Source organism: Magnolia sinica, chromosome 4 (assembly GCF_029962835.1).
Source record: "Magnolia sinica isolate HGM2019 chromosome 4, MsV1, whole genome shotgun sequence".
Lineage (NCBI taxonomy): Eukaryota > Viridiplantae > Streptophyta > Magnoliopsida > Magnoliales > Magnoliaceae > Magnolia > Magnolia sinica.
This window is the reverse complement of record NC_080576.1, coordinates 9,175,442-9,187,263: the sequence shown is the minus strand read 5'-3', so window position 1 is coordinate 9,187,263 and position 11,822 is coordinate 9,175,442. Positions and strand designations below refer to the sequence as shown.

The 11,822-nt window shown below is 39.9% G+C and overlaps 1 protein-coding gene across 2 annotated transcripts; it reads left to right on the top strand.

The window, feature by feature from the left end:
* Positions 1–1,221: 1,221 nt before the first annotated feature.
* Positions 1,222–11,560, top strand: LOC131242371 (28 kDa ribonucleoprotein, chloroplastic). 2 transcript variants are annotated; one of them, XM_058240964.1, is made up of 5 exons: positions 1,229–1,740; positions 1,880–1,978; positions 2,725–3,009; positions 3,187–3,382; positions 11,259–11,560. In XM_058240964.1, exons 1-4 carry the CDS (start codon positions 1,369–1,371, stop codon positions 3,346–3,348), a joined length of 918 nt encoding a protein of 305 aa, XP_058096947.1. In that variant the 5' UTR covers positions 1,229–1,368; the 3' UTR covers positions 3,349–3,382; positions 11,259–11,560. The 2 variants fall into 2 exon arrangements, with proteins under 2 accessions (XP_058096948.1, XP_058096947.1); XM_058240965.1 differs by lacking the exon at positions 1,880–1,978 and having other exon boundaries at positions 1,222–1,740.
* Positions 11,561–11,822: the final 262 nt, after the last annotated feature.

The following is an 11,822-nucleotide window of genomic DNA, read 5'->3' as shown; positions in this document are numbered from 1 at the left end:
TCTCAATGGACCCACAAGGCTAACACCGTCCTTGTGTATATTCCAAATAACCATGAGAGCCGTTCATGCAACAAATTGAAGACCGGAATCCTTTGCAACTCCAGTTCTACATAGTGTCTACAACACCCGAACTCTGCGGGGTTCATATTGTCGTGTGTGTGACATCCACCACATTCATCAGGTTCACCGTACATCTAAAAATCAGCCTGATCGCCTCACCACGTGAACCTAGAGGTTTTAAGGATGTGGCTTTACATTGTTCCCTGTGCTGTGGCCCGCCTGAGTTATGAATTAGGCTGACTTTTGGATTGTATCTTCATCGCACCGACGTTCACCAGATGAACGGGTTGGATGGAATATACACATTCTAGTGGGCTCCACACAGAAACATACTGCTTGCGTTCCCTTCCCTTTTGTTCTCAGGTTCATGTATTTCTCCAGCACCTAACATGAAGAGTCCAACCGGAAGGACCGAGTGGATTGTACACACTAAAAACTGTGGCTCCACAGGGCCCTCTCTGCATACAACAGGTGCTGTGGAGGAATCAGGTCCCTCAGTTTGGATTTCGAACGTGAATAGCGACCTTGATGCGTTCGTTTCGTAAAAGTAGGTCCAGACCCAGACCATGCAGATACGGAATATTTACAAAAAAATAAAAATAAAAATTCTTCCAGATTAGAAGATCCCAGCCATCAAAGTGTCTGGTCTTTATCATGAACCGTTGCCACAATTTACAAAAAAATAAAAATAAAAATTCTTCCAGATTAGAAGATCCCAGCCATCAAAGTGTCTGGTCTTTATCATGAACCGTTGCCACAATTTTCATTGGCTATGCCACTTATCAAATGTTATAAATAATAATAATAAATAAATAAATAAATAACGAAGATATTTTGTACATTTGGGGAACCTCTAATCAGAACTACGAATCAACGGTCCGAATGACCCAGCGATTGGTCCCATTGTGCACGATTAGACACGAACGTGGGAGATCTGCCAGCGCCCATCCACACTCGAGCAAACATGAAAATACTAACACATATGCAATCTTTCCATGTGGTGGAGCATACGGTCTAGATAGATATTCTGGGCAAAAAATCAGGGCATTTCACACCTCAAGTGGGCCACATCACTCAAAACAAACGGATGGCTATAAAAAATTCGTTTCAACCGAAAGTCGGCCCACCGGATAACTAAAAGTCTGAAACGCCCTGATTTTTGAGGCGGAAGACGGAAGCATCATTTCGAATGAAAGCTCGGATCCCTCACACGCGTTCCATGTTGCCCCGCGTGTGGAATTAGCAACTGCTTCCTCTTGTATACCTTATCCGAAAAAACCAAAAGAGCGAGCTCTCAAGGTAGAAGGGATGGCGCTTCTTTTATCTGGCATTCCTTCAACCTTCTCCCGCAGACAGAAGCAGCAGCTTTTCACTCTCCCAAAACGTCCACAAATCAAACTTCCTCTCTCCATCTCTACAATCTCTCATATTCCGAAAATACCCTTACTCTTCCACATCGCCGCAGCAACCCAACAACAACACTCCTCTCCTTCTTCCACTTCGACCGTCGAAAACCCAACATCCGAATCCCAGCTACAGCAGCAGCAGCAGCAGCAAGGGCAAGAACAAGAATCCAATCCCAATCGAACGAGATTGATCGCGCAGAACGTGCCTTGGACCAGCACTTCCGATGACATCCGCGCTCTCTTCGAGAAATACGGAACCGTAGTCGATGTCGAAGTATGTATATATATCTATTTTCTCTCTTCAATTTTTTTTTTATTTTTATTTTTTTGAATATTTCTTTCCTTCTATCTTCCGCCATTCATCGATTCCTGAATTGGGTTTTTCCTTTTTTGGGTGCTGTTGCTCTGTTAAGCTCTCAATGTACAATAAAACTAAGAACAGAGGATTGGCATTTGTAGAAATGGCGTCGGAGGAGGAAGCGCTTGCTGCAATTAGTAATCTCGATTCATATGTAAGAATGATCATATTGGAAAAATTCTTGGGCATCCCTTAGATTTTTAAAAGAACCCTTGCTGAGGAGTCTGTCGCGATCACAGCTCCCATGTGCCCGCGTGTCACGCGTGTGCTGATCCAAGCCGATCATCATGTGGACACCACTGTGTAAACGTGCTGGTCCCAAAAATACATTCGTCCACTCAACAGGCGAGCCCATTTTTGAAAAAGAAACTTGCTGAGGGGTCTGGCATGATTGTGGCTCATATGTGCGTGTGCAGCACGAGCGTGCATAATCCAAGCCGATCATCATCGAATGCACGCCACTGTTTGATGTGCTCGTCCCAAAAATCAGTTTAGTCCACCGAAAATTGTGTGGCAGCTCATTAGGTGGGTCCTGATATGGTGATGTCCTTGCACATGATCAGGCCTGTCTACTCATAAAATGGACCTTCCATCTGAGAAACAAATGGTCGATAAAAATAATTGACTAGCGGTCTGCTTGCAATGTACATGTGTGGTTCAACAGATGCATGGACTAACATGTTTTTTGGGCCAAGACACCTGCATTGTGGGTCCCATGTGATGAACGGACTGGTTCTCTCATGCGTGCAGCACATTGGCATATGTGAGCCACAAGTCCTGTTTCACATTTTTTTCTTCCTTCTTTTCCTTTTGGTGTTTATATATATATATATATATATATATATATATATATATATATATTTTCTTTGAGTAATTTGGAGTTGTTGATTGTGGGAGTAGGAATTTGAGGGCCGAGTCATAAAGGTCGAATTCGCCAGGACAGTGAAGAAGAAACCTTCTTCTGTGATGATTGATCCCGTTAAGAAGTTTAATGTGTTTGTTGGGAATTTGGCTTGGAGGGTAAGATCTAGTGATCTCAGAGAATTCTTTGGTGCCGAGAATGGTAGTGCTGTGGCAGCTGAAGTCGTCTTTCAGAGCAATCCAAGAAGGTCCGCGGGATATGGGTTTGTATCTTTTCGTTCGAAGGAGGAGGCAGATGCAGCCATCGCTGCCTTTAACGGGAAGGTAATTTGAGCTTTCATTGTTCATGTTGTTTTGATTGTTTGGGTTCTGAATGTCGATTGATTTGATCAGAATCCTTGATGCATTTGCTCTTTGCTGTTGTTGTCTTGGATGACTTCATTTGTTAGATGTCATCGATAGCCTTCTTCTTTATAGGTCGTCATGTTGTCAATTCTGCAGGCGTTGATGGGTAGGACAGTTCGTTTGGGCCTTACTAAAAATGATGTTAGTGGTAATGAAGGGGATTCAAAAGGTGGAGAAACTGTTGAAGCGAATTATGACGAAGGGCTATCAAACCAAGCCGATGATGAAGACGAAGAGGCAACTAAAGAGGCTGAGTGAGATTTTCTCATTTTCCAGTTGCATCATTGTCACAGTAATGTCACTTGCTTAAGTTTTTCCTTCCTATTCTTTTGCTTTATCTCAGCAAACTAGTTACCGGGGGTTCCATGTTTCTTAGCACTTGGCAACTATCCTTTTGTTTATCAAAATCATATACTCTTGGTTGTTCTGGATGTGTTGGTACGCATTGAAATAAGTTCTTTTTATCCTACTTTTATTGACAAATGTTTCTCATTGTTGATCTATTACATGACATCTTAAGGGTGTGTTTGGATGCTTAATTGAAATAATTTGCAATAACTTAACTAAGCAAAGAGGAGCTGTCTGTATGTGCAGCTAGCTCAACTCCATTCATAGTGTTTCGAGCTAGAAACTCATGGAATTGCAATTATGAGTTTGGTCACTGTTATGAATTAAAATGGTTTAACCTTCACTTTGGTCATTAGCTCTTTGTTGGATCAATTTGTTATAATTCAGTTCTATTGAGCATCCAAATACACTCTAAGGGTGCGTTTGGTAACACCGCCAGAAGCTACTTCTGGCAGCTTCTCTTACAAAATACCCCTACAAAATCGAAGCTATTCTATAGTGTAGAAGCTACTTCTGGCAGCTTCTCTTACAAAATACTCCTACAAAATAGAAGCTATTCTATAGTGTAGAATGGCTTCTATTTTGAAAGAGAAGCTGCTACCAAACGCACTCTAAGGGTCTGATTGGATGATGCCCTTGAATGGAAGGAATTTATTTTTGCCCATATGTTCTTCTTCCTGGACTAATTCCAAGATGAGAGCTCATAGCTATGTCCACAGAATGAGTTGGGAGTGTTGGACAAAGCAGGGAAATCTGATTGCCTGAACTCATGCCAATGGGCGGCATGTGTGAGTGATCCAAACTTCTCTGTTAGGTGCATCAGGGCATGACACTCCACTCCCATCCACTCTTTAGGTGGGTGGAAAAACTCAGTCAAATGTGCACCATTGAAGGGCTTCTTGATTGAATAACTACAGGCACTGACACCATTCTGGCAGTGTGAGGCCCCGTCCAGTCTAAGAGTTGTTTGGGATGAGTTCAGTTGTCATCCAAACAGGCCTGAGCAGTGTTGTCAAAAGAAATCGCATAATCGATTATGCGATCGCATAATCGCATTATGCCAGCCATATGGCATATGCGATGGTCGCACATGCCATTTGGATAGTATGTGATTGCATATCACATAAAGCGATCGCATACTTTCCTCTTCTTCTTTTTTCCCAATTTTTCGATCTTTTTATAATTTTTTTTAAAATTTTCAAAAAAAAAAGGTGCAATCGTAGTAGTGGGATTCTAGATAGTCATTAAGAGTTTCAGCTGAAACTAATGTGGCATAGTGGGAAAATAGAGTAACATGTTTTCCCATATTGATAGTCATTAAGAGTGAGTATTCTAGATGTTGCCAACATATTTCTCTTATATTCTGACATCTCCAGAAAGAAGCAACACTTCAAGTGCACAGTGTTTTCATAACTAAGAAGTTTCCAGGAACATTTTTGCTTGAGAAATTAACAAGGCAGTGTAACTTTTGAACTTAAACAAGTAATTCTTGCATTAGTTTCAACATTCCAAAAAACAAGTGGAAGCTAAAACATCAATGAACATCACCAGTCTCTTTCATAATACCCAACTTCTCATCTAGGATATATAAGTTGCCTTCTCCAATGGTGCTGCTGCTCCCGCTTCCAATTTGCACTTCGGACTCGCTCTCCCACTCCTAAGGCTTTTACACTGAGAAACATACACTTCCCCATCTGGCACTAAATCCTCTCCCAATCACCTTCACGCTTTATGCAACTATCATGATATAAAGCTTTTATATCATGCAACAGGGCCCAATCAATGTATAATCAAACCCATATTGATCAAGGCCCAAAAGGGTGTGTCTTTCTTGGTGGAATAAGATGAGACGAAGAGGATTGCCAATTTAGGTTAAGGGGATGGAGTAGTGGACAAGGAAACCAAATTGCTGCTTTAAATCAGAAGAAATCTAGATCTCTAAACCCATAAGATAGGGTTTTTTTTTTTTTTTTTTTTTTAACACACCCCCACACACTCACACCATAGTGGGATTTCACCACCCATGGGTACTCGAACCCTTGACCAGGTGTTGAAACTTGATCCTGAGAGTCTACCACTGGAGCAAGAGTAAGGACCCAAGATAGGGTTAGATACAGGTATGGTTTTTCCTTTCCACCTAAACTAACACCAGCTATTTTCATCTATCCATAGCATTACATGAGTAGTCTTCAACCACTTAGGTCATGGTGTGAGAGAGGAGGAGAAGGCGCTATCATTACTAGGAACCATACAGGAGCAGACCAATGCATGGACGAGTTGGAGGAGAAAATCCGTTGAGCACCCAAGTGACTCTATAAATGATGTGCTAGTTCTCAAGACCAACTGTATTAATAAATTCCAAAATCAGCTAATCTTTTGCCTGGAATTCATTGTTTAGGAAATATTCAAATGAAAAAAAAAAAAATGGTCATGGTTTGGAGGACTATGATTTCATCAGTTCTATGAACAACAACATAGCGCCATGAACCTTGTACCAAGGTGCTCTCTCCCACTCTGAACTTGCAGTGCACTTGCTTCTAGGCTTTTACACTTGCTAATATTTTGAAACAGAAGCTTACTGGCTGGCGCACCAGAATCCCCTGCCAATTACTGTCAGGATTTGTTCAACTAAACTGAAGAACAGCTAATGCATGCATATTTACCCAATTCAAGAAAATATTAGCATGATGGATGTGATGACATTCAGGTCATTGTGTGTACCCAATGCACCAAATCAATTGATGTTTTTTCTTTTCCCCCATTTTGCAGCTCATATTTTCTTTTTTTCTAACAATGAAAATAAATATATGAGAGATTTCTTTTCAAAAGGAATCTGCACTAGACCGTAGTAGCCTGAATTTTCTGCCAAGAGCTCAGCAAGGACATCAATTAATATATCCATTATTTGGGAGAGTCTGCTATTTTACACTTTGGTCTATATTTTACTCTAATCTTAACATAACAGGATTCTCCTTTCTCATGGATTGGCATTCTTTTTCATCATATTCACAAACCGATCTCACGACTCACAAGATCAGCCAATGAGTCCTACTGAGTTTGTGACTCGGTCTTGCCAATTTATGAGTTGTCTCAAGATTCCAAGTCAGTATTGACAGAATTTTGTTTTTTTTGTTTTTTTCACTAATTGCAAATTATTCAGCACCAGTATGGATAGAATCATGAATCGGTTAGCAAATCCATTTATTTTATTGGAGAGACATGCATGGATTCGCTAGTCATTGATGAAATCGTTGTCTTTCAGAAAAGGAAAGGGGAAAAAATCCGTGTATCTTATGGTTTGACCAGTTCTACTAGCAATCTTGAGTCATGAGAAGTTTGTAAATTTCGTCCCAACAAATTAGGGTCAGCAGTCAGCTACATAAATCATTTTTAGACAGTCCACTCTATCAAGGGCTGTAACTTTGGTTAGACCATAGGTCATCAAATTTTTTTTCACTACCTCCCTCCGGAGTGGATCGGGTACTACCCCTACCACGACCAAGCTAGAGACAGCGGTCATGTCAGTGGCTCTCTAGGGCCCACCGTGACCAATATGTTTTATCCACGCCATCCATCTATTTTGACAGATCATTTTAGGGCATGAGCCCAAAAAGGAGGCAGATCAAAGGCTCAAGTGGACCACACCACATGAAGTAGTGGGAATTTAAAGCCTACCATTGAAAACTTCTTAGGGGCTAAAGAAGTTTTGGATCAAGCTAATATTTATTTTTTCCCTCCATATAGGTCTATGTGACCTTATGAACAGGTTGGATGGCAAATAAACATCACAGTGGGCCCTAGGAACTTTTCAAAGGTAGAGTTCAATCCCCACTGCTTCATATGATGTGGTTCACTTCAGCCTTCGATCTGCCTCCCTTTTGGGTTCATTACGCATGTCCTAAAATGGTCTATCAAAATAGATGGATGGCATGGATAAAACATATAGATCATGGTAGGCCCCCACAGAGCCCTTGACACGACTGTCTGTCTCTAGCTAGGTCCTGATGGGGGTAATACCCAATCCATGCCTTCTCCCTCCAAGTCCTTTTGGGCATTCCCTTTGCCCTTTTAGAGCCTTCAAGTTGTACGAACTCCCTCCTAACCGGCGCAATTCTTGGTCTATGTTGCACATGGCCAAACCATATAAGTTTACTTTCCCTCATCTAATTAAATATTGGCGCTATTCCTAAATGCATCCATTTCTAATTTTATCCTTCCTCGTCTTGCCACTCATCCATCTCAACATCCTCATTTCAACTATAAACATCCTATGGAGTATGGACATGTTGTTCCTTTAGTGCCCAACATCTGTCCCATAGAGCATGGCTGGTTTGTATGAAATTTCCCTTTCAGTTTTGAGTGGTACACAACGATCACATAAAACTCTAGAGGCACAATGTCCATTTCTTCCACATAACTTGAATTCTATGGGCGACATCTTTCTCAATCTCTTCACTCTTGATTATCGACCTAAGATATTGAAATTGGTCATTTTGGTAAACTTCTTAACCAACAATCTTAACTAATTCCTTGTTCCCACTCCTATTGTTACTAAAATTGCACTCCATATACTCTCTTTTAGTCCAACTAATTTTAATTCTTTAGATTCTAAAGCACCCTTCCGTAAATCGTGCTTTATATTTATGCCCTCCCTCATATTGTCAATTAAAACTATGTATCTACAAACAATATACACCTTGGGATCTCTTCTTGCAAATGCCTTGTTAACTTGTCCATAAACAATGGCGAAAAGGTACATGCTCAATGTTGACCACTGAGCCTGCAATAATTGGGAACTCACTTGTCTCTCCACTAGTGGTCCTTACGTTTGTTACTCCATATATATCCTTAATTATGTCAATATATCATTTTGAAACTCCTCTCTTTTTCAATATCCACTAGGTTAACTCTCTAAGGACCCTACCATAAGCTTTCTTTAAGTTGATAGAGACCATGTGGAGATTCTTCCTCCTCTCCCTATATTTCTCCATCAGTTGTTTAAGTATAAAAATAGCTGCAGCGGTAGACCTTTCTGGTATGAAAACAAACTGATTTTCTTATGCATGTGTCCCATGCCTTAATCTTTGCTCAAAGTTTCATAGTGTGGCTTATAAGTTTATTCCCACAATAGTTAAGTGCAATTCTGTGTCTCCTTGATTTTATAAATAGCTCCCATGGTAGCTTACCTCCATTCATCTGTCATCTTCTTAGATCTTGCAATCTTGTTGAATGACTTTGTCAGTCAAAATAACCCTATATCTCTCAACACTTCCAAACCTTTATTGGTATACCATCTGGCTTGAGGGCCTTTCTTGTCTTTACCTTTCTCAAAACTTCTTTCATTTAAGATATCATAATCATGCATAAGTATCAATGCTCTTTGACATCATTTATGTTTATGGTTCCTTCTATCCTTATGCTATCAGAGCGGTTGTCATTTAACAAGTTTTGAAAATAGCTTCTCCACCTCTTATTGATCTCATTGTCCTTTACTAGTACTTTCTAGTTCTCTCTCTAAATGCATCTAACATGATCTATGTCCCTACCCTTCATCTCCCTCATTTTTTTATTTTTATTTTTGAGTTTGAAATCATTTTTTTAACCGTCTCTTTTACTCAATCTATTGTGAAGATCATCATAAGCCTTAAGTTTAGCTCCACTTACTACTCTCTTAGCATTTTTTCTTTTTTTTAATTTCTATATTATTCAAGATTTTCATTATTTCTAGTCCTTTGCTAGGCTTTGAAACATGAACTTTCTCATTAATAATTTTCTGTACCTTGTCATTTCACTACCAATTTCCTTATATGATTGGCTTTTCCTGGGCCTGTTTGGTTTGGTATAAATGCATGTAAACGGTGGTAAAATCATAATTATATCAAGTGCTCATCGTTTGCAATAGAGTTGGAATGGATGGCAAAGATAAAATACATATGTTATGGTGGGACCGACAGAGTTTACGAGATGCAATCCGAGTCTGTTTTCAAAATCCATGCCTGTCAACATCTTTACTGGATGAAAATACTAAAGTAAGTTATTGTTAGTTATTTACCACCATTTACATGCATTTACAACTAACCAAATTAGCCTCTAGATTCTAGATATTCGTAAAACATCTTTTCCTACCTTCCTAATGCACTCAGCCATCTCATTCTATATAACGTTTACTTCTTCCTCGACATTCCACTTTCCTTCTTCCATCAATTTATTTCTAAATAACATTGTTTTCTCTCCTTTTAAATTTGACTGTCTAGTTTTTGGACCCCCATTATTTTCATTCCCTTATTTCCATCTCTTAATGTAAACATCCATTACTATTATCACCTTGTAGTCTTTAGGTATCACCTTATAATATTTACATATTGATCATTTTGCCTTCCTAAGTAGAAAGAGATCTATTTGGCTTGCATATGATTCACTTTTAAAAATTACTAAATGTTCTTCTCTCTTCTTAAAGTATGTGTTGTTACTGTTAGAACTAGATTGTATGCCATAGCAAAATCAATGATAGCTTTCTCCAATCTTATTTCTTCTCTCATAACCATATCCTCCATGTACCCTCTCATATCCTCTACTTCTTCTTTTTTTTCTTTTTTTTCTTTTTCTGTATGACTATTTAAGTCTCCTCCTAGAATATCCCCTCTAATTACTGTCCAAAAGCATCTTGAATTTTACATTGGTCAAGATGTGAAGTAACTAAAAAAATGCTAGTATCTTTGTTCATCATCATCATCATGTAAGCCTTATCCCAACTAATTGGGGTCAGCTACATGAATCCTGGTCTGCCGTTCCACTCTATCAAGGACCATAACTTAAGTTAGACTGTAGGTCATCATGTCTTTTCTTGCTACCTCCACCCACATCCTTTTGGGCCTTCCCCTTCCCTTTTAAAGCCTTGAAATTGGACCAACTCACTCCTAACCAGCGCAGTTCTTGGCCTCCATTGCATATGACTAGACCAGCTAAGTCTACTTTCCTTCATCTTATTACCTATTGGCACTACTCCTAAATTCCCTCAAATGCATTCATTTCTAATTCGATCATTGTCTTGCCACTTATCCACCTTGACTTCTTCATTTCTGCTCCACTACTGTGCTAGTATCTTTGCTCAAAAAAGAAAAAGAAGGTATAGAATCTCATTCTTCTTCCCAGGCACCATGTGCTCTGTCTGCTGAGGAATCATATGATACTGGACCGGAGGATATGTACAGTATCCCTATGTTTTCAGTTTGTGCAGGTGGAGCCCACAGTTCAGTTCTCCATACCACTGATCTGAAACGAAGTCACTTGAAAAACTGGATAGACCATGCCCCCAAAAATCTCTCAGATTGGGAGATCATGGCCACCAATCTGGGGCCTCTTTTGAGTTGGGTGAGGACCATTGCTGTATTTCTCTTCTTGGCTGTCTATTCTGTAGACCCCAAATTGAAAGGTTAGGATTGTACTAGCAAGACGATATTGTGGGCGCAGTCCATCCACATATAGGTTCTAATCAGACCAACCAACTGGATCCCTAGACAATGTACCCCACTTGTACCAGCAGTATCCAAGGTTCCTGTGCGGACCCTGCTGTTGGGGATCATATAACTGCTCTCCACGGCCTTCATCTTTTCCTAACTTCTTGTGAACATGACACACCCTTGTCTGCTCTTGCATCCCCCTCGGCACTTGTAATTGATGGGAGAAACTGCTACTGATAAGACATGACTGGAAGTGTAGAAATGGACCATTTTGTTTCAATTTGGGAAGTAGTGAAAGTCAAGATTAAGCAATTATGCATTCAATCAATTTCTGTATTCTTACTTTCAATTGTCATACAGAGACATGCTGCCTAAGGAGCATTGATTGTCTTCATTCGGGTATCTCTTTCTTGCGCTGTTGAAGAAGAATGACTGCATGTTTACTCATCTCCTACATTCGGTTGCATAAATCAGCCTGGATAAGATCCTTTGGAACATCATATATTCTGCACTTCGGTACAGTTTCGAAGATTTTTTATTTTTATTTTTAATTGCTGCTACCTTGTAACTCAGTCCGATTTTTGGTTGGTTGGGTTGTATAGTTCCATGTATGAGTGTCTACTTAGATTAGATTTCTATTCATTTGTGTGTATTTTGGTTGAGTTTTGTCTACTTGAAAATGCAAGGGAATGATCACCTACAGTGGATTGTTTTAGCTGTGCAGGCTTACCCGTGTTGTGTATGTGAAATCCAAATTACGCATCTGATTGGCAGACTCATTTTGAACGCATATCCCAAGAATCATCGCAATCCAAAATTCAGGTGGGGACACCATAGGGGGTGGTGTAGAATCATGCTGAAAACCTATAAATTCACATGGTGTGGCCCACCTGATTTTTGGTTGTCCCTTAATGGTGGTGGAGT